We start from the raw sequence: 22,323 nt of genomic DNA on the forward strand, positions 1-22,323 counted from the left end.
TGTACTGAGCTTCTGAGAAGGAATTGGCTTTGAGAACTTCTCCTTGTTTCTTCCATGGGAAAGCTTTCCAACCAACGAACATCTATCAAAGTGCCCACCCACTGTAGGTTGGGAGCAGGGTGAGTGGAGTTGAGAAGTGGATTTAGTCACCTCCGACTTATTTTTGGGGTGACGAGAGAAAGTCGCAGTCACTATCCAAGGGTGTGCATTAGATAAATTTCGTCTTGTGACTTCAGCTGGTAATAAATTACAAAGAGTTAATATAAACCTAGGTTTTCCATAACTAACCGGTTCAAGATAGAAAATTTTGAAGAGCGCTGGAAATATCACCAGTCAAGGGAGGAAAATACCATCAAACAAATTGGAATACAGATTGAAGTATGAAGGCATTGCTCAATTAAAAATATGTTTTTCTTTTACTATACTTCGTGTCTTATTTCTTTCATGGGAGAAGTCCACCAAATCCCCTTGCACTTGGTTATATTTTTAATACAGGGTAGTACTTTGTCGGATAGTGAAAATAATAAGAAATGTGAGTATTCTTAATTTTGTTGAATTACAAAATTGTACTGCTTGTTGAGTATACCTTTGTTTGATAACATACCTTGTCATTTAGAATATTTTCTCAATAAGGTTTGGAAGATTTAAAATGAAGATTACTTCTAAGGTGATTAACGACTCGTGATTCATGAATGAAGTCTTCAATTTCTATCTTTAGTGTTATGTTACTTTTCAAAAAATGTTATATGTTTAGAAGTTATAAGTGAATCTATGTTAGTTGCCTGAAGTAAATATGTTGTGAATATTTGATGATGATGACCCCTCATCAATTGAGTAAATAGGTTTTAGAAATCTGCAATGATCTCACTATCTATGCACTTATTTGGTATTTAAATCTCCACATGATTGTTGAGTGGCATTATAATTTAATGTGTATGTTTTTTCTATTTTGAACATATACGATTGCATATACTTTTGAATGCTCTATATGTTGTGATTCTTTTAAAATATTTAAGACTCAAATTCTTTTAAATTATGGCATGAGCGATTGGATCACTTTGGGCAAACATAATGAGCCAAATATTTTATAAATCTTGTTGGACATCAGGTATATGTAAACAGTAGAATTTCTTAAATAAATATTTTATAAGGCATGTGTGAATGAAAAATTACTAAATTATCTATTTTAGAGACATTGAACTTGATATAATACTGTTTTGAATCTAAATGTGGCACACTGCATATCATGATTATTTTACTATACACCTAGTACGTGGTAGAATTGAACATTTCCCCATCTGCGTTTTAACATTAGTATGTCGTTTATATTTATAATATTACCACCAAAGTTTATCTCTAAGGGCTATCAATTCAAACATGTTGGTTATAAATCCCTGTTTGTTGTAAAAATACTTAGTGCCCATGATAGGTGATAGCGTAAATAGTATCGGTCTGCGTTTCGAATACGTATGTCGTGAACAAGTAAAAGAGGGTGCTCGGTCAGTTTACCGAGTGACGATTGATCGGTCCGATGTTGTATTACAAGTAACGAGCGATTACAAATAAAGTAGATTGCAATGTAAAGTAAATCACAAGTGGTGTGATGTTATAAGTAATGGGTTGTTAAAATGAGATGAATATGACAAAGGAGGGGGAAAGACCCTCCTATTTATACTAAGTAAGTCGACTATGCATTTAATGCCTCCACATGCAAGTGGCCTAACGTGGTGCCTTCTTGTTGGCTTGGTTAAACGGTCACCCCGCAACTACGTGTAGGTTGACTGTTAGAGGTGACGGAGCCGTAATTCCTGCAAGTTGTCAGCCGCCCTACCTGCAAACGATAATGGGCTTCCTTCACTTGTAGTGTAAGCTAAACTTTCTAGCTTGCGGAGTGCATCACACTGTAGGCCGACTGAGTAACCTACGACTGACCGTCTAAGTGGTGCTCCTTTAGGTCTTAAAGACCAACATCTAGACTCTTTTTGCAACACATGAATGCATACATAATTACATATTATGTACTATTTCCCTCACTAGTTTTTTTCATTGAATTTTTCTAGTATGATTTTTAACCAGGCATGAGTATGATGATATAGCAATGCCAAAAGGGAAGAGTTGCAAATAAATATTTAATAGACAAACATCAAAATCCTGAAAATTATGCATGAAAGCTTATGGTTGTACTATTTTTTATTTTTTATTTATTTAACTAAGTTTTTTTTTTTTTCACAAGGATTTCTTACAGCAATTATATTGTGGACCGCGGTCCAAAAACGGCGCTGTTTCTTTAAGTAATGAAATGGTGCACTGTTACAGTTAACGGAGTGCGCATGTTTTGTGGATTAATTACCTACTGAAACTACAATGTATATAAACTGACACTGCCTCACGTATTATTTTTATATTATCAAATGAAACTGCAATTGAATTGAAATGAAACTGTGGTTGTGTTGAAATGAAACTGTAGTATATATAAAATGAAACTGAATAACATTTCACATATTTGAGTGTATATTGTGCAATGAAATTATAGTTATATCGAAATGATAATGTAGTTGTGTTTTAATGAAACTATACTGTATATAAAATAAAATTAAATAACATTTTCACATATTTGAGTGTATAAATATCGAAAGAAAATGTAGTTATATCGAAATGAAACTGTAGTTGTGTTCAAGTGAAACATACAAAATGAAACTGAATAATAGGGTTACTTTTTTTGCGGAACAGCGCGGAACGACGCGAAACGGGTGCGATTTCTTTTCATTAAACAAACCGATGTCGTTTAGAAGCTCGGTCCATAATCCATTATGGACCGCGGTCCACGATATAATTTATCGTTTTCTTAGGGTAAGGTTTTTAATGAGGCAACCGAATAATTACTTATATATCGTGTAGTAGTTTCTCGTCTAAATTTTTCTCACAAAATTTTTCTAGCAAGTTTTTAATGAGAAATGATTATTGTGAAATAATGTTCGAGAGAAGTGTTATAAATACAATTTATGGTAAATATTATGGGTATTGATTATGTAATGGTCGTAATAATAGAAGATTACGTTTACCATTATTAACTTCCGTTATAAATGTACATATATATTGTTGTAATATGTAAAAATTAAGAATGAATGAAATATTCATCTCCTTTTCCATTCTTCTCCATATTGCTTGTTAAGACTTAATTTTTTATATTTTATTTTTCCACTTTTTAGTTTACAATTTTGAGAAAATTTCAATTTTGGTCCTATGACTATAGGGGCCTTGTTAATTTTAGTCTCTGAGTTTTAAAAGTGTCAATTTAGTACCTTAACTATGCAATTTTTGTCAATTTTGGTCACTCCGGCCAAATTGTCGGCCAAATTCCGCCGAAAAATTTTAATTGTTAAAATAATGAGGGTATTTCGATCATTTCACGTCTCTTTTCTTCTTCCCAGGCGAGTCTATCCCTTCCTCTCTTGTTTCCGGCGAATGCAATGAACTAAGATGATGGGGAAAAGAGGTTTGATGATATTAAAAATAGGCTTTACAGGAAAAAAGAAGGTCGGAAACGGGAGATAAAGGGATAGACTCGCCGGAGAAGTAGAAAAGAGGCGTGAAACGACTAAAATATTATCATTATTTTAATTATTAAAATTTTTCGACGAAATTTGGTCGAAGTGACCAAAATTGACAAAAATGCACAGTTAAGGTACTAAATTGACACTTTTAAAAGTCAAGAACTAAAATTAACAAGACCCCTATACTCATATGACTAAAATTGAAATTTCCTCTTACAATTTTTTATATTTTATTTTTCCACTTCTTCAATTTTCAATTTTTCTGAAAAGTTCTCCAATTCTTTACTCTGGAAAACAACCCTGACTCTTTCCTGACTATTTCCTGAGTGCTGTTTGAAAGCTTAATTACTCCGTATTATTATTGTCAAAGTGAAAACCTCATCCTGATTCCTGATCCCAACCCCTCTCAATGGCCTCTTCAACTCCGCCACCGCACTGCGCTCTCACCACCTCTAAATCCTATCAAAACCATAACCTCCACCATATCCAGAACAACCTCCAACCAAACCGCCGCCACCCCAACCACCACCGCGGCACCTCTCACAAGGTCTCTTTAAGTCGTCCCCCAAACCCAAAAAATGCTTCGTCCGGCCACACCGCCGCCGCCGCCGCCGCCGCCTACCCTTCTTTCTCTTCCTCCTCTTTTACACCAGAACTCGGCGCTGACTTCTCCGGCCGCCGCTCTACCCGCTTCGTCTCCAAAATGCACTTTGGTCGCCCCAAGATTACTGGCGCTGCCAGCCGCCATACCCCCGCCGCTGATGATGCTCTTGAGGAGGTGCTTCGCTTTGCCGGCGATGATTGTGCATTACATACACTGTTCCTCTCTTTCGGCTCCAAGCTCTGCGGCACCGATGATTATATATTCTTGCTACGGGAGCTCGGAAATCGGGGCCAATGGTCAATGGGCTTGAGATGCTTCGAGTTCGCTATTCGCCGGGAAAGAAGGCGCAATGAGCAAGGTAAGTTAGCCAGCTCAATGATTAGTATTCTAGGGAGACTGGGAAAAGTTGATTTGGCAGAGAAAGTGTTTGAAAATGCAGTAAATGAGGGGTATGGTAATACTGTTTATGCTTATTCTGCTTTGATTAGTGCTTACGCCAAGAGTGGTTGCTGTGATGAGGCCATTAGGGTATTCGGGGCAATGAAAGACTCGGGCTTGAGGCCAAATTTAGTAACTTACAATGCTTTGATCGATGCTTGCTGTAAGGGAGGTGCTGACTTTAAAAGGGCTTTGGAGATTTTTGATGAATTGTTAAGAAATGGGGTTCAACCGGATAGGATAACCTATAATTCGCTGCTTGCGGTTTGTAGTGGTGCAGGCTTGTGGGAGACTGCCAGGCGTTTGTTTAGTGAGATGATTTATAGAGGTATTGAGCAGGACATTTATACATACAATACGCTGTTGGATGCTGCTTGTAATGTGGGGCAAATTGATGTTGCTCTGGAGATTATGTCTGAGATGCCTGCAAAGAATATTTTGCCAAATGAAGTGACTTATAGCACTATGATTCGTGGGTGTGCCAAGGTGGGAAAATTTGATAGAGCCTTGGGCTTATTTAAAGAGATGAAGAGCAAAGGTATAAAGGCAGATAGGGTATCTTATAACACTTTACTTGCTATATATGCTAGCCTTGGTAGATTCGAGGATGCATTAGATGTCAGTAAGGAGATGGAGGGCATGGGGATAAAGAAGGATGTTGTCACTTATAATGCCCTTCTGGATGGGTTTGCCAAACAAGGGATGTATAATAAGGTTAAGGAGTTCTTTGCCAAAATGAAAGAAGAAAATCTTTCACCAAACTTGCTAACATACTCAACATTAATTAGTGTGTACTTCAAAGGAGGTTTATATCAGGAGGCTGTGGAGGTTTATAAGGAGTTTAAGCAACAAGACCTGAAGGCAGATGTTGTTTTCTATAGTAAACTTATTGATTCCCTGTGTAAGAAGGGTCATGTTGAGTCTGCTTCTTTGTTGATTGATGAGATGATGAAGGAGGGAATACTACCAAATGTTGTTACATATAATTCTATAATCAATGCCTTTGGTTTGGATGCAAGCATTGAATGTTGTTCATTGGATGGTGTCACCAAGGTTGAATCCTCCTCAACAACTGTGGTTTCCAGAGAAGTTAAGACAATGAGGAGGGGGGATGATAGAGAGGAATCGGATGACTGCATCATAAAGATCTTCAAACAGTTAGCTACTGGCAAATCTGTCAACTTAAATAATGGAAAAACTTACAGACAGGACTTACTTTGTGTATTGGGAATTTTCCATAAGATGCATGAATTGGAAATAAAACCAAATGTTGTCACCTTTTCAGCAATCTTGAATGCTTGCAGGTATTACTTTCTCTTTCCATTTGTCAATTTTCTACAGCCCAATAGCCTAATCTGATCATCTTTTCCTTTGTAGGGATTATTTATAGTCTTCCTCTCCCTATGCTCTTATATGCTTTCTTTACTGATGCTCTAGCTTACTCTGACAGTAGGCAGAATTTGGTTTTGTAAATATTTGTGTCATCAATTTGCTTTATACATATACTCCGTATTATATCCACTTAAGGATGTTGTGCTTTTAGGGTGCCAAAATCACATTTACTTAACTGATAATCCAATATGATACTTTGTTCTATATATCCATGTCCATCTCTTTCCAGTTATGGATGGATAATTAATTAATTTATTTGAGCTTTTCGATCTGTTGCTGCAGCCGTTGTAGTTCATTTGAAGAAGCATCATTGTTGTTGGAGGAACTCCGAATATTTGATAATCATGTTTATGGAGTGGCACATGGACTTCTCATGGGTCATTGTGAAGATGTATGGGTGCAAGCTCTATCTCTTTTTGATGAGGTGAAGCAGATGGACTCCTCAACTGCATCTGCGTTCTATAATGCTTTGACTGACATGCTGTGGCATTTTGGTCAGGTATAGTATAGCTAAATTTAAAATTCATTTGTATTTGTATTAGACCATAATGTTAATGCCCATGAGTTCCATTCTCATCTCAAACAGCAATCTAAGACAATGCAGGACTTGTTCTTACGTATGAAGGAAGTCAGTATATTATTAAAGTAAATTTAGTTTTAAGAATGTTAATTAGCTGCCTTAGCTTTCAGTTACTTTCTGCCATAAGGCGTACTAGCTATCTAGGATTAATTTAGTCTTGATTTCCTGTGAATAAAGGTGGTTTCAATGCCATACTTGTGGGGCAATCATGAAAAGAAAAGGAAATTTCTTTTTGGAATTCGAAGTTATTTTTGAATGACATAGGAGGGTTGTGGTTTAAATGTTGAGCGTTAACCCATATTGTTTCTATCTTCTCCTGAAAAAGAGGCTGTATTTAAGCAAAACATCTTTAATGAATTGGATTATTCTCCTGCAGGGCAGTGGTGCTTTCTGCATACATAGTATCATGCAAATCATTTATTTCTTTCTTATATATATGTATATCCATCTGATCTGTTTGCAGAGACGGGGTGCACAATTGGTTGTGCTAGAAGGTAAACGTCGGAATGTGTGGGAAAATACGTGGTCCAATTCATGCTTGGATCTGCATTTGATGTCTTCGGGGGCTGCACGCGCTATGGTGCATGCGTGGCTGCTTAGCATACGCACCATTGTTTTTGAAGGGAATGAGCTACCAAAGTGGTTGAGGTATGTTTTGTTTTGCTTATTTAAAAGTGATTGAAAGTGAGAGGGGAGGAGGATGATATATAATTAGAGTGAACATGCATGCAATGCAGCATTTTGACAGGATGGGGTAAGCACAGCAAGGTAATGGGAGATGGGGCGCTTAAGCGTGCCATTGAAGCGCTGCTCAACAGCATTGGAGCTCCTTTTGAGATAGCAAAGTGTAATATCGGGAGGTTTGTATCATCGGGGGCTGTGGTGGCAGCCTGGTTGAAGGAATCAGGCACACTCAAGGTGCTGCTGCTTCAGGATGACAGGACACCACCGCCGGAAACCGCCACATCCACATCCACATTTAATAATTGCATTCCAATTTCATAGCCTAGCCCAGGTCCCGTTGTTGTTGTATCATCATATCCATGACATGGTGTTTGCTTTTTTTTTTTTTTGATAAGTATAGGCCTAGCCTAGCCCTAGTCCCTTAGGAATTCGGTTTTCGGGTCTTTCTCCGTTCGTCTTACGGTCTAAGTCCACTCAATTAATCTCCGCTTGCTCCGAGAGGCATAGGAACTGGCCTAGGGGGAATCGAACTTGGGTTATCTCAAAATTCTTCTCCACAAAGAGATCTCATTTGTCATTTGAGCTATCTCATTGGGTTAAATTCGGTTTCCTTTTGTATACTAAGTTCTCCTGTATATATACCCCTTCCATCTTCCAAGGGTGTGTGAAACGGGCCTCGAAATTCTGAAGGCTGGCAAGTATAACTGAAATTATTGCTTTGAGTCTCTTTGCTTTTCTTTACTCAATTTTATGCGTGTCTGCACTTCATTTTTAATAATTGTGTAGGTTAACCGTTGATTACTCGTGAATTGTAAAACCAACCGTATGTATGTGCTCCGATAGAGGATCGATCTAATAATAGCTAGCTAAGTATTTTAATTTGTTTGAAAATAAAATACTCCGGTCCATGGCTATGCATATGTTTTGATCGAAGTCTGATCTGATCCATTAAAAAATGTAACTACATAAAAGAAAAGAAAAAAAGAAAAAGAAAAAAAAAAAAAAAGAGTACCTATGGTGAGGGGGGTTACACTCCATTAATTAATATATATATACAAGTCCATTAACTGTACATTTTACACATAAATTAAAGCTATATATATATATATAGATATATAGATAGAGTATTGATGTTGTTGCTTGCACGGCACATACATATAATGTTGAGAAGATTTTAATTAGCATTGGGTGGCCTGGGTACTTAGTTAGGGATGGAGTTGAGGTTAATTAGAATAGGACTAGTGCTCACCGCTACTAAACCCGTGACTTGATTGCTGTCCAGAGGATTGGGAAGTGGCAGCGGAGTCGAAATCGGTTTTCCCTGCCACAGCATTCATGTTTAGATCATCCAAAGACGCATCACCTTCCAATGCACGTACTATTTGGCTCATTTTTGGACGTCTCCTTCCAGAGTGCCTAATACACGCACCAGCACAAATCACCATGCGTTTCATCTCTTGCGGATTATAATTCTTCTCCAACCGTGGATCCACCACTTCTTCAAAGCTTCCACCATCTGCAGCACGCGTCAGAAATGGCCTAGCCTGCATGCACCATATATATATATATATATGCACACTCACACTCACACTCACATAATATATATATATTGCAACGTAACCAAATATAATCCAACTAATTAACTTACCCAGTCCACTAGCGTGTCCTCATCATCATTATTTATATCAATGGGCCGTCGTCCAGTTATGAGTTCCAACAGCATTACTCCATAAGAGTAAACGTCAGATTTCTCTGTCAGTTTGCCGCTAGATGCATACTCCGGAGCCAAGTATCTGCATGCATCATATGTATATATATCCGCCCATCATTCAAACTTAATAATTACTATATATGCATTATATTAATTAATTTAATAATGCGGGCATTCTATTCATGCACTGCACCCAAATGTTCCCATGATTCGTGTCGACACATGAGTGTTGTTGTCGTTAGAGAGTTTAGCCAATCCAAAATCAGCCACCTAAACGTAAAATTAATAAAATGTATATAAGTATATATGTTGCAAGTGAAGTGAAGTAGTATATATGTATCTATACTACCGTACGTACCTTTGCATCAAAATTATGGTCCAGTAGAATATTTGCAGCTTTTATATCTCTGTGTATAATGCGAGGGTGGCCTGGGCGCATGCAGTAGAAATTAAATTGAATTATAAATGGAAAGAAGAAGGAATATCTAGCTATCAGACTTGACTTACAATCTTCATGTAGGTAAGCAAAGCCTTTGGCGGAGCCGAGAGCAATTTTAAGCCTTGTTGGAAAGTCCATAATTGGAGAGGGTTTTCCATGAAGGTGATATTCAAGAGTGTTGTTGGTAACAAACTCATATACCAACATCCTCTGAGATCCAGCAATGCAATACCCAACCAAAGACACAAGGTGGCGATGGTGCACTCGACTGATGATCTCAACCTCAGCCTGAAATTCTCGCTCTCCTTGTCCACTATTAGATTTTAGACTCTTTACTGCAACCTCCTTACCGTTTGGGAATACACCTTTATGTACATACCCGAACCCACCTTGACCCAATAAGTTAGACTGAGAAAACCCTCCTGTTGCGGCTGCCAGGTCATTATAACTGAAGCTGCTCTGGTTAAAACCACCCAGAGGAGGCGGAGGAGGAGGTGCCATTGCTTGACCACCGTGTGGACCTGATGATGAGAAAGCTGCAGAGCTCATATCACTACTACTCATCATTGGTGGTGGCGGTGGAGGAGGACCCATTGCCCACCCATATTCTGAACTCATAACACCGCTGGGTGGCATTTGCATTTGCATTTGCATATGCGGAGGCATATTAACAAAATGCGCCTGCTCACCCGAATATTGCCCATTATTATTCTGCCAATTTCCATTCTGTCCACCTGCAGCTTGTTGATAGTACCCACCTGTACGTAACGTACGTATATAATGTAAACATATCTCATCTATATATGACTATCTAGCTTCCGAATGATGAAATAAAATTAATTAATTACCTCCACCACCTCCATGACCATGAGACGCGTCGTTATAGTAGTTCATTTGACCATATTTCTTTTGCTTTCGCCTTTTACTTCTACGGCAGCAAGAGATGAGGAACACGATCAAAATAAGAAGCAAAAGTCCTGCTCCTGCTGCAACTCCTGCAATCATGGCTTTCTCATTATCTGAGAGTCCCTTGTCCGATGAATTCTTCTTCGATTTTTGCTTTCCTGATGAGGGATTCAGTGAAGAGGGTTGAGGATATGATGAATCCCCATTATCCCCATCTGATGACGACTGAGACTGAGGAAGTTGATCAGGGGAAGCATCATTATTAGAGCTGCTGCTGCTGCTGCTTTGGCTTGAATCAGGTCCTGGGGATGATGATGATGATGAGGAAGAATCGACGTCATCAGGTGGAGATGATGATGATGATGAGGAAGAATCGACGTCAGCGGGTGGAGATGATGATGATGAGTCGTCTGCCGATGATGATTGGGGAGGTACAGATTCCTGAAGCGAAGACCCCTCCATTTGCAGACGTAGTAGTCTTCGCCACAATCTACCTGGACACGACTAACTTATCGCACCCTACCAATCTCCCAAAAAGTCACCTCTGCAGATCGATCAACGACGATATATATATTTATATATTTATATATATATCGATCAGATCAGATCATATTGAATGCACGCACTATATACACACACACACACACGATTTATTATCAAAACAACCTACAACATGCATATATGCATCAAGAAATTATTAAAAGTAATATATCTAATTAAAACATATCAGAATACCCTGATCGATATGCATGCATGAACGATATGATTCAGTTGCATGCATGGACCGGGGGAGGGGAGAAAGAAAAAAGACGATAAACGTAACAATAAAATGTTGATACCTTTAGGAGAAGGGCGGGAAAGATTTTCAGAGAAAGAAACAACTATGTTGTAGCATGGGTGAATGTATAGTTTCAGGAAACAAGTTTAAGGTCTTTTCGTCCCCATACACATCTCCTAAACGAAGGGAACTTGCCACTCTATCGCTATTTTTAAGCAAATTGTCACTTCATGATTGTGCCGCTTGGTGCCTGCCTGCCAACTTACCTAAAAAGTTATTAGGTTTTGTTGGTAGATCGAATTTTTTAATATAATGGATAGGAGAAATCGCACTTTTGGTCCCTCAATTGTTGCCCGATCTGCAATGTGGTCCCTCACTATCAATTTCACTCAATTGGGTCCCTATTTGTTGTAAAACGTAGTCTATTTGGCCCCCCGGTTAAATTTCCCTCAAACTATAGTTAAAACCATGGATAGAAATGTAAATTCACAATGGCTTCCATTTACCCCTTTCCTTCATTTACGTTTACCCCCTTCCTTGACCACATTGACTCCGATAATTTTACTCCATTGCACACTTACAGTCTGATAACCCTAACCCCCAATCTAGCGATTTACTCCAATCTTCCATTATCCCCAGGCTTCGAAGAGGACGACGAGGCACGCACGAGCACCGGCATGACTAGTAGGAGGATTAATGGCTCCAATAAAACTCCTACGTGTAAGTATCTAAAACTCACATATGCTTTACTTTTATCAGAAAAGGTATTTTTTGTTCTCTTTCTGGAGATTAAAGCATGTGGAATGTGTTGGGTTCTGGAATTATTGCTTACTAGGGACCCATTCTACTTTAATAAATTTATATATTTGAACTTCAACCATTGGAGTATGTTTCTTTTTCGCATGTGCAAGGTTGGGTTTTGGGGGACCAGTTGTCTACTTTGTTGTACCCACATGGGGACCATATGGGGACCATAGTTAGTGTACTGATATTGAATGGACCAAACTGTACTTCTAGTTTATTGTGTTTGTATTTTACTGTGAATGGACCATGTTTGAAATTGTCTTTACTGTGAATGGACCATGTTTGTATTTCATCTAAACTGTTAAATTGTCTTTTAATTTGAAATTACTCCTTTATAGATGTTGGTGAGCATTCATCTGTGTTTACTATTAAACTGCATATTGGTGGTACTCTGGTTTTGAAGCCAAAAGTTGAATATAGGGATGGGTTTGAGGAGTATTTTGATCATTTTAACTGTGAAGAGGGAAGTCTATTGGATTTAAGGAGGATGGTTAAACAATTAAGGTTCTGTGATAAAAAGGCCCAATTTTGGGTTAAGGTTAAGGGTAGAAAAAATGTCAAAAAGATTGAAGTGAGAAAACTGAGCACAGATGCTGATATTGTAGTGCTTAGTTTAGAGGTTCCAAGAAACAAGGAGTTGGAAATTTATGTTGAACATCACTGTGATGATCAATGGGACTATGAAGTGCAGTTATCTAGGTCTTTGGGAGATGATGCACTATTGAGTGAGGACAGAGATGAGACAAGTGAACAACAATCTGAGAGGGAAGTGAATGGCCCAAATACTGTGTTTGAAGAAGTAGAGGTAGAAGTTAATGGTCCTGGACCAAGTAATAAGGGTGTGAACAATGCTGTTGATGTAGAAGTTTCTGATGTTGATTGTGTCATTTCTGAAGAAATTTTTAGGAGTTTAGCTGATTCTGATTCTGAGAGGGAGGTTAATGGTACTGAAATTGTCTTCCAAGAAAGATACCTGAAAAGAGAAGGGTTTAAGTTTGTTTTGGGAATGATTTTTAAATCTGCCTCTGAGTTTAAGTGGGCTGTAAAGTATCATGAGGCAATGAGAAGAAAGGATGTGAAATTTAAAAAGAATGAGGGCAGAAGAGTAAGGGTTTATTGTAGACACAATGACATATGTAGTTGGACAATCTTTGCCTCAAGGAGCGATCCTAGATGTCCATTTCAAATTAAGACATACAACCCTGAACACACATGTGGAGACCAAGATGAAAACAAAACTGTTAACTCAGGTTTCCTTGCTAGGTTATACAAAGATGATTTTAGACTGAATATGGATTGGGGTAGAAGACAGTTTCAAGAGCATGTGAAAGAGAAATTGCATTGTCAGGTCACAAAACATCAAGCTTATAGGGCTAAACATAAGGTTAGGAAGGAGCTGGATGGTCAAGATTGTGAGCAATTCAAGTTGTTGAATGATTACTGTGAGGAATTAAAGAGAAGCAATCCTGGGACAACTGTGAAGATGAAGCAAGACAGTGAGTTTAGTGTTAATGGGAGACCTAGGTTTCTTAGATTATACATTTGCTTTGCAGCTTGCAAAGAAGGGTTTCTTAGAGGTTGTAGACCTTTTTTTGGGTTGGATGGCTGCCATTTGAAGGATAGTCAAAAGGGTGGGCAACTTTTAACTGTTGTTGGTGTTGATGGTGATAACTGCATGTTTCCAATATCATTTGCTGTTGTTGAGGGAGAATTGAAGGATAGTTGGAAATGGTTCTTAGAGCTGCTTGACAATGATTTAAACATTTCAAGTAATCCTCATGCATGGACAATTATATCTGATAAACAAAAGGGCTTGTTACCAGCTGTGGATGAGTTGTTTCCTGGACTAGAACATAGGTTTTGTGTAAGGCATATGCATGCTAACTTTCTCAAGGATGGTTTTACTGGAAATGTGTTGAAGCTGAAATTGTGGGCTGTGTGTAAAAGCACAACAGAGGCAGATTTTAAAAGGCTTATGGATGAGTTAAAGGAAGAAGATCAGAAAGCTGCTGAGTGGTTGGCTGCCAGAGAACCTAGTCACTACTGTAGGGCTTTTTTTAGCACATTTCCAAAGACAGATATGCTACTGAACAACTTGTGTGAGAGCTGGAATAACACTATACTGAGTTTTAGGGACAAGCCTATCCTCACAATGTGTGATAAGATTAGGATATATCTTATGACTATAATGCAGAAAAATAGAGACAAAATGAAGACATATCCACATAAGATTTGTCCCAAAATTATGAAATGTCTTGAAGAGGCAAAGGATAAGGCAGCTAGGTATAATACTTACAAGGCACATGATAACATCTATCAAGTTGATGATCAGAACTTCAAGTCTTTCAAGGTGGATTTAGCCCAAAGACAGTGCAGTTGTAGAGCCTGGGATCTCACTGGAATTCCTTGCAGTCATGCAGTAGCTGCTATAAGAAAGCAGAGGCAAAGCCCTGAAGATTATGTACATCAATACTATTCAGTTGAGAGTTATTTGAGAGCTTATGAGCCTGCTATACTTCCCATTCAATCTTCAGACTTATGGCAGAAAATAGATCTTCCAGCACCACTACCACCTAAATATAAATCACAACCTGGTAGGCCTAAGAAAAAGAGAAAGATAGACCCAGTTCAAGAGAGCAAGCAACAAAAGACTCAAGTCAGAACAAAGAAACTAGGGGAGGTGAAGAGGTGCAGAGTATGTGGACTGACTGGGCACAATAAGACTACTTGCAAGGCTAAAAATCCACAGGTAATATGTGATAGTTAGTCTAACATTTCATTTGTATTATTTGACAGTTATATCTAATATTATTATCATGTAGGTATCTCAAATGGCTGAAGATATTGATTTGGAAAATCAGCATGTTGATGGTCAAGGTGATATAGAAGGACAGTTTGAAGACATCCCAGTTGAAACACAAGTCCCCTCATTTGTGCTTAATGATATGGTAATTGAATTTTCAAGATATAGGTTGCTTTTTTACATATTCTTTTAACTTACTGACCACTTGTTTGTATAAGAATCTCAAGAGGTAATGGGATCTCAGACTTCACAACCACATCAGAACCAGGTGGCACAACAGTCTAGTTTTATTGCTGCACAAGTCCATGCTTCAAGTGTTGCTGACAAGAACAAATCAGCTCAGAGAGTAATAACTCTAAATGAACTTCAGAAATTGGCCAAGAGAAAAAACTAATGTATGTGAGCATAAGGGAACAAAGTAATATTGTGTATGTTTTTTTTGTATGTTTTTGCTAAACAAGCAAGGTGTCATGGTGTAGCTCACTTAGTTGTCATGTTCTTTTCAAGTGGCCAAGTGGTTTTGCAGAATTGGTCATTTGATATTTTTGCTATTTTTGTATGTTTCTGGTAGGCTATTTCACAATGAAAGCCTATCCTAAAAATGTCAGTAGATACATTTGGCATTTGCAAACTATAAATGTTCCTTGCTTGCTTGAAATTGCTAAAATGAATGTATTTTGCTCATTTGGTTATGTATACAGTTAGACCTTAACAGTTGTAGCAAATTCATACCCAACAGGTTCATATTCTGCAAGTTCATATCCAGTTTAGGCAATGAACATATCCACAGCTTCATATCCAACAGGTTCGGCAATGAACATATCCACATCTTCATAGCACTTAACAGACAATGAACATATTCACATAACAGATTTCACCTTAGGCAATGAACATATCCACAACTTCATATCCAACAGCTTAGGCAATGAACATATCCACAACTTCATATCCAACAGCTTAGGCAATGAACATATTCACATAACATTAGAATATCTAGGTTCATAACAGGTTCATAGCACTTAACAGAAAATAGCATTAGCACTAGAATAATCCATTATAATACACTCCAAATCCATAAACCATAATCCAGCAGGTACATAGTTCATTAATCCAAAACATAATTCATTAACAGTAAGCTGCCAGGTACATAGTTTCTAGTTCTACTGGACTAGCCTACCACAATTGGATCAACACTTCTCATCCAAAGCTTGAAAGAAAGAAAACCTACAATAATTCCAAATCCAAAACCATAAAAAAATTTAAATTTTGAAGCAAGACTCTTCTTCTTAAGCTTGACATTTTTCTCATCAATCACTGCTTGAAGCCTTTGCATTTCACTCTCTTGCTTATCTAACCTCTTCAATAGACCTCGAATCACTTTGGACACACGCTCAGATACATCACAGTCCAACCATTGAAAATACCTACAGTTTTCATTCCCCTGCAATTCAAAATCAATAAACAAATCGAAATTTAAAACTCAAACACCTAAGAACAGCAAACTAAAATCATCTAAGATGCTTACATGTACTCCATAGCGTGGGCATGCTCTAAATCACTTTCCAGGGTTGGCATAACTCCAGGACATCTTTACCGGAGCGACTTCGCCGCACCAACAACGCACTTCTGGAATCCATTCAACTGATCCGCCGGAGTTGTTTGAAGCCATCGTCGTGCAATATCAAATTCGTTTTCTCGTTCAATTAGGGAGAATGGGTACGTGAATCGAAGATTGTGAGTGTTGTGAAGAAGACGAATTGGTGTGGGTTAGGGCTGACTCTGATTTGGGGCTAAACAGATTGGGAGAATGGGGTAAACGTAAATGAAGGAAAGGGGTAAATGGAAGCCATTGTGAATTTACATTTCTATCCATGGTTTTAACTATAGTTTGAGGGAAATTTAACCGGGGGGCCAAATAGACTACGTTTTACAACAAATAGGGACCCAATTGAGTGAAATTGATAGTGAGGGACCACATTGCAGATCGGGCAACAATTAAGGGACCAAAAGTGCGATTTCCCCTAATGGATATATACCTTTATAACCCTCTTTGGTAAATGGTTGTTAGCTATACTAGTCCACTTAGAGTTTTTATACCCAATCTTAAGATTCAAACTTCCTAAGTCTCCCGCGGTTCGTACCGCTCTGATACCAACTTGTAACACCCCACTTTTCTTAATCTTAATTACAATTCTAAACCCACAATAAATACAAACTAAGCAGCGGATAAACGACTTAATAAGTAAACTAGTGGGAATGTCACCGCCACAACCACCACTCTATGGTGATTGCACAGGCTAAGGATGGAACTAAAACAATAAATCAAACTAAAATTCGAACTACTTCATTAAAAGTCATCAGGGGAAAAACACCCCGATGTCTAGTCATCAAACCGGAACATCAAAACATAAGTTCTAACATCAAACATAAACATTAAAGTCTACAAATCCGTCAAAAGATCAACATAATAAAAAAGAGAGTTCAGACTACTAGATCTACTAGACTAGTCTAATTCGATCATCTCTCATACGCTAGGCCCACTTGAAAGGGGTTTTACAAACAACACATAGACAAATAGGAAAACACATGTTAGCACGAAGCTAAGTATAACCACACTCAACCCTGTAAAGTACTATAGAATATACTTTGGAAAAACATTTGATCTCATACTAAGTCAAACAATTTCATCACGTAACAACTGTAAATACATCACAGACTACTATATGCTTATATCCTATAATATCAACATTCATGCTTCAAATATAAATAACTCATCAACATGAATATTTCAACACATAATATCTCAACAAACTCATCATAACGAACTCATGCTTACAAGCAATTGTATACTATCAAATCAATAATAAACTATTCTCATGCTTTCGAGTTCTCGTCATGCAACTAGATTTATATAAGACATCAAAGTACAACTAAAACAATCATACTCAACATACAATCTCAGTTAATCATTCTCACATGCAATCTAGTGCAATACTATACTCAATTGTAATCTCGTGCAAACATTCTCATTATGCAATCACGTGCAAACTATAAGTATACTCATACACTCGCTTGTAAAATATAATACTTTTCTGTGGAGGTTTCTTAGAGCCACAAGGACTCGCTTGCCTTCTTTCTTTCTTAGAGTCGCAATGACTCGCTTTCTTTCATTCTTTCTTTTCTTAGAGTCGCAATGACTCGCTTTCTTTGCAAATGGACGAGGTAGGAACTTCACCGTATCGTGAACGAACCTATCCGGGCACGGCGTTTAGCCAGCCTAATACTCATCTCGTCCACCGAACCACTCTCTTGGTTCTATGCTCAAACTCTGTGGAATCAGGTATCGAACTTTTAGCGTGCACACCCCCTGACCAGGATTCCAAGCCTGGCGGGCAGTTTCCAACCTCGTAACGTGGGAATACACCGCGTTACATGTACTGGGACCGCAATGTCCATAATAATCATCCGAGAGGACATAGTCCAAACGGGTCCTCAAAAATAAGGTTTTCCTCACCATATATATATATATATATATATATATATATATATATATATATATATATATATATATATATATATATATATATATATATATATATATATTATATTATATATCGCTCATGCATTTGATATGCACCACACTTAACTTATGCAAAAGACATGCACTGATGCACATACTCTCAATTCATTCTCAAGGATAAGATAAGGATGTTCTACGTGGAATGAGATTTTTGGAAAATAATACTTGGGCTCACGTTGGTCACTTATGCACTTTTAAAACGTGGTCTACTTAGAATGCAATTTAATGTACCACATGCTTCAAATTAAATATCACAGTGAACTTCCAAAAACACACCAACATGCTAGTATTGCAACATATCAAGCTCTTTATATTTCTACCATCAAAATAGACTCAAAATTCCATTGATCAAACAACATATTCTAGTCATGCTTTTCTAATAAATCTTATTCACAAAGTGATGGACAATTTTTAATTATGTCCTCGCAAGTGCACGAGTCAGTGTAGTTATAGTGTGCAATAGCAAGGGTCGATCCCTCAGGGAATTGATACGATGCAATTTAATAACTTGAAAAATAAATAACTTAATAATTTAAAGTGCTATAAACAAATGCCAAAGATGAATTCAAATGCAAAATAATTAAAATGCAGGAAGCTAAAACCAATAATTCAAGTGGAACCAAAATATCAAATAACAATCGGAATGAAAAAGCCTAGGAATATGAGTCAGAAACCATTACTAATCCTGTATTTTAGCTAAACTTGTCAACTAATTAAATAGAATAATGCAAAATATATATGATAAACAATTCACGTCCCTAGAACTGGACAATTTAGTAAAGCATTTTTTATAATAAGTAATTAAAATCAATAATAACTACAATAAATAAATAGCAGTTACACTTAGAATTTGAGAATTGATTAATGAAAATAAAGTTTACAATTTTGAGAGTTAAAAAGCAAAGAGACGGCGATTAAAGAGAAGGAAAAAAAACACAAATGCCAAGAAAGAATTGATTAATTAAAACAAAGACAATTTTGGGAATTTAAAAGCAAAAAAGTATTGAAGCCAATTCAACAATTGATTAAATTAAGAGAATAAGAAATATCATGCCAGTACGCAGCTGCCGCTACACTCTGTTGTTGCCGAAGGAGACTTTCTCAACGCCGCCAAACTTCGTTGCCGCCGATCAGAATCAGTTTTTACACCGTTCACCGGAAATCTCCGGCTTTTGGTGAAGAGATGTTCGCCCATCATTATAGATTTTCCCTCTATTTATAGCGGCTGGTTTCAAAAGCTCTCTCATCCTCAACCTCTCTTCCGCTTTCAGCTTCGGCTCTTTTCTCGTTCGTTAGACCCGGTGATCGACTAACAGAAGGTAAATAATAATAATAATAATAATAATAATAATAATAATAAAAAACTTATTAGAAATCATATATAACTAATCTACATTTATTAAACTCCTACTGAACATGTATTACTAAAATTATAATAAATATTATTATTAATAATAAGGATCAAAGAATTATTGAACTGACAAAATTGAAATACTAAACAAATTTAATAATAATTATTCTAAAATTTGAACAAAATTAATAAAGCTATTAAAAATAATAATAAATAAAAATATATATAAATAAATAAATAAATTAATTAATTATTGCAAATAAACTATAAAAAGATTATATAAAATAACACTAAAAATAATGTTTATCAAATTTCCCCACACTTATTTATTTGCTTGTCCTCAAGCAAATGCATTATTAACAGGAAAAGAAAATAAAACGAAAAATAAAACCAACATTAAACTGAGCTTTACTCGAATATGCTTTCAAATTTATTTATCTCAATGCAAGGTTAGTGCCAACTCAAAGTATGTATAAAACATTTCGCTAGAAATTAAAAACTTTAACAACTAAAATAAATATAAAATGTGTGCTCGTGTGCTGACATCCCTTATATGAACTATATAAAAACTCAATAGAAAAATATGAAAATTTCACCAAATTCAACCTAAATCAAATTCAGAAATATTCTATCACAGTGCAGGTGAAAAACATGAAGGAAATCAAGATCAAGGCATTTATTAAAATTGAAATGCAATTGCTCATCTCTTCCAAAGTCCACTCCTTATTTTTCTATTTTGACTTTTTTCAAAGAGAACTTCCCCAAAAACCTCGCCATTTTATGCCAGACTTGATTGGGTTTTCAATTTTGTGTGTACTCATAAACCAGACCACGACACTTATTTATTTATTTATGGTACATGTGTATAGGTGGCTGATTCAGCGGAGTAAAATCTCTTTATTGCAAACAAAATAAATAAATAAAACACTCATTTTTAATTTTTTTTAAAATATTCTTTTTATAATCTTTTCTTTTCAACTCACTTCTCACATACAGATGATCCTTGAACCAACACACTACACCACAATTTATAGCACTCAAGAATTATTTAAGAATTTGAAAAAGGTAATATAAAATGAAAGAGGCATATAAACTACTAAAGAAAATGCATAACACATATAAGTTTATTTGTGATTTTCAAATTCTATTTATTTTTTTATTTTTTTATTTTTTTGTTTTTTGATTTTTTTTTTTTTTGGTTTTTGATTTGACAAAGATATAAAATTAAAGAAATTAACAACTAGTCAAAAGCAATATACACATTAAGAGCTGATAAAAACCTGCATTATTCCTATCACCGAGTATTTAAAAGACTCATAAAGGTAAAACTCAAATTAATATTAGAATTTCAAAATAAAAAGGTTTAAGAAAATGTACATGAGAAAATTAAAAAGTTTAAAATTTTTCAATTTTTTATGATTTGTAGGTAAAACCCCCTCCCCACACTTATTTTCAACATTGTCCCCAATGTTGTGAGAAGAAAGAAAAGAAGACAAAGAGAGTCCTCCTTTATTAGATTTTTTATTTCTGAAATTCTGATTAAGCCCTGCAATTTTAGAATAACAAGAAGAAATCGATTCATCAACGCCATTCAAAAGATTTTCTTTTTGGAGTTTATCAAACTCTAACTTACCATCCCCAACAAAACTCAACCCCTTAACTGCAAAAACTTGGTTAGAGTTATTAGGCAAATTCAAAGGTGTAAAAATTGAAAACTCAACAGTTTCATCAAGCAAATTTTTGGTTAATTTGTCTGCTTGAACATCCATAGGGACTAGGGGAAATTCGTTTTGTAGCTCTGCACCTACCGTTTCATGCACACAACTTCTGAGCCTATTTGGAAATGGAACTGGGTCCACATAAGGCTCGGGTGGTACATAAGGCTCCTCTACCTCTAAATATTCATTTTGCACCGATTTGGTGTTTCCAAAGCTTTCATCAACATGGATAGGGATTGGGGGCACATAATGCATGGGAGGCAGATAAGGATTATCAGATTTATGCAATTTAAGCTCACTTTCAACAATAATATCATCAACATTATTATGCAATTTTTCAATTATTTCAGCTTGTTTAGAAATGATATTATCTTCTGGCTTGTTTTCATTGATATCACCAGCCTTAGCCTCTTCAGGTTGACTAGGTAACTTACCTGGCACATGCTCTTGCACAAATTTAGCAATTTGTTCTAAATGTGCTTCGATTCTTTTAAAGCAAGCCTCATTTTCTTAGAATCGTTGTTCATCTTCTTCTTGTGGCTCATAAGTTTCTTGTTGCATATGCAACCATTGATCATGTGCGTCTTGTTGCATATTGCAAGTCTGTATAAACTCCTGCAGGGAATCTTCTAATGATTGTTTTTTAGGTTGGAAATCATGGATATTGCAACCCTGCATGAACTCCTGTAAAGTATCCTCCAAAGATGGTTTTTCAGGTTGGGATGGGTCAATTGGCTGAAAGTCATTTTGATTATAATCACAATAAAAATTAGAATAACTTGGTTGAAAATCGTTGTGATCATAATCACAATAAAATTTGGGATGACTTGGTTGAAAATCATTTTGACTATCATCCCAAGAAAAATTAGGATGATTTAGTTGAAACTCATTTTGATTATCATCCCAAAAATTATAGTGATTTTCCCAACCTGAATTATGTGCATTATAAAACGAGTCATGCACATGCGTTTCATTAAAAAC

At 36.5% G+C, this 22,323-nt stretch overlaps 2 protein-coding genes across 4 annotated transcripts; one reads left to right on the forward strand and one right to left on the reverse strand.

Annotated features, from left to right (window-relative positions):
* Nucleotides 1-3,894: 3,894 nt before the first annotated feature.
* Nucleotides 3,895-7,977, forward strand: LOC109191343 (pentatricopeptide repeat-containing protein At2g31400, chloroplastic). 2 transcript variants are annotated; one of them, XM_019341970.1, is made up of 5 exons: nucleotides 3,895-5,900; nucleotides 6,271-6,487; nucleotides 7,032-7,216; nucleotides 7,306-7,577; nucleotides 7,653-7,977. In XM_019341970.1, the coding sequence occupies exons 1-4, from the start codon at nucleotides 3,964-3,966 to the stop codon at nucleotides 7,571-7,573; spliced, it is 2,607 nt and encodes an 868-aa protein (XP_019197515.1). In that variant the 5' UTR covers nucleotides 3,895-3,963; the 3' UTR covers nucleotides 7,574-7,577; nucleotides 7,653-7,977. The 2 variants fall into 2 exon arrangements, with proteins under 2 accessions (XP_019197515.1, XP_019197514.1); XM_019341969.1 differs by having other exon boundaries at nucleotides 7,306-7,977.
* A 278-nt stretch (nucleotides 7,978-8,255) lies between these two features.
* Nucleotides 8,256-11,197, reverse strand: LOC109191344 (putative proline-rich receptor-like protein kinase PERK6). Of its 2 annotated transcripts, none has more exons than XM_019341972.1 (7): nucleotides 11,148-11,197; nucleotides 10,260-10,852; nucleotides 9,471-10,160; nucleotides 9,322-9,392; nucleotides 9,157-9,233; nucleotides 8,901-9,045; nucleotides 8,256-8,796 (listed from the first exon to the last, which is right to left on the reverse strand). In XM_019341972.1, exons 2-7 carry the CDS (start codon nucleotides 10,768-10,770, stop codon nucleotides 8,491-8,493), a joined length of 1,800 nt encoding a protein of 599 aa, XP_019197517.1. In that variant the 5' UTR covers nucleotides 10,771-10,852; nucleotides 11,148-11,197; the 3' UTR covers nucleotides 8,256-8,490. The 2 variants fall into 2 exon arrangements, with proteins under 2 accessions (XP_019197517.1, XP_019197516.1); XM_019341971.1 differs by having other exon boundaries at nucleotides 10,251-10,852.
* Nucleotides 11,198-22,323: the final 11,126 nt, after the last annotated feature.

The sequence above is a fragment of the Ipomoea nil genome, unplaced genomic scaffold (assembly GCF_001879475.1).
Source record: "Ipomoea nil cultivar Tokyo-kokei standard unplaced genomic scaffold, Asagao_1.1 scaffold1619, whole genome shotgun sequence".
NCBI classification, from domain to species: domain Eukaryota; kingdom Viridiplantae; phylum Streptophyta; class Magnoliopsida; order Solanales; family Convolvulaceae; genus Ipomoea; species Ipomoea nil.

Excerpts from the sequence above, each read along its gene's own strand:
- LOC109191343 (XM_019341969.1), top strand. The coding sequence starts at position 3,964 with ATGGCCTCTTCAACTCCGCCACCGCACTGCGCTCTCACCACCTCTAAA. Across the intron at positions 5,901-6,270 it reads GCAATCTTGAATGCTTGCAG|CCGTTGTAGTTCATTTGAAG; the intron begins GTATTACTTTCT and ends CTGTTGCTGCAG. Across the intron at positions 6,488-7,031 it reads TGCTGTGGCATTTTGGTCAG|AGACGGGGTGCACAATTGGT; the intron begins GTATAGTATAGC and ends ATCTGTTTGCAG.
- LOC109191344 (XM_019341971.1), bottom strand. The coding sequence starts at position 10,770 with ATGGAGGGGTCTTCGCTTCAGGAATCTGTACCTCCCCAATCATCATCG. Across the intron at positions 9,393-9,470 it reads TGCTTACCTACATGAAGATT|GCCACCCTCGCATTATACAC; the intron begins GTAAGTCAAGTC and ends GCATGCGCCCAG. Across the intron at positions 9,046-9,156 it reads CGAATCATGGGAACATTTGG|ATACTTGGCTCCGGAGTATG; the intron begins GTGCAGTGCATG and ends TGATGCATGCAG.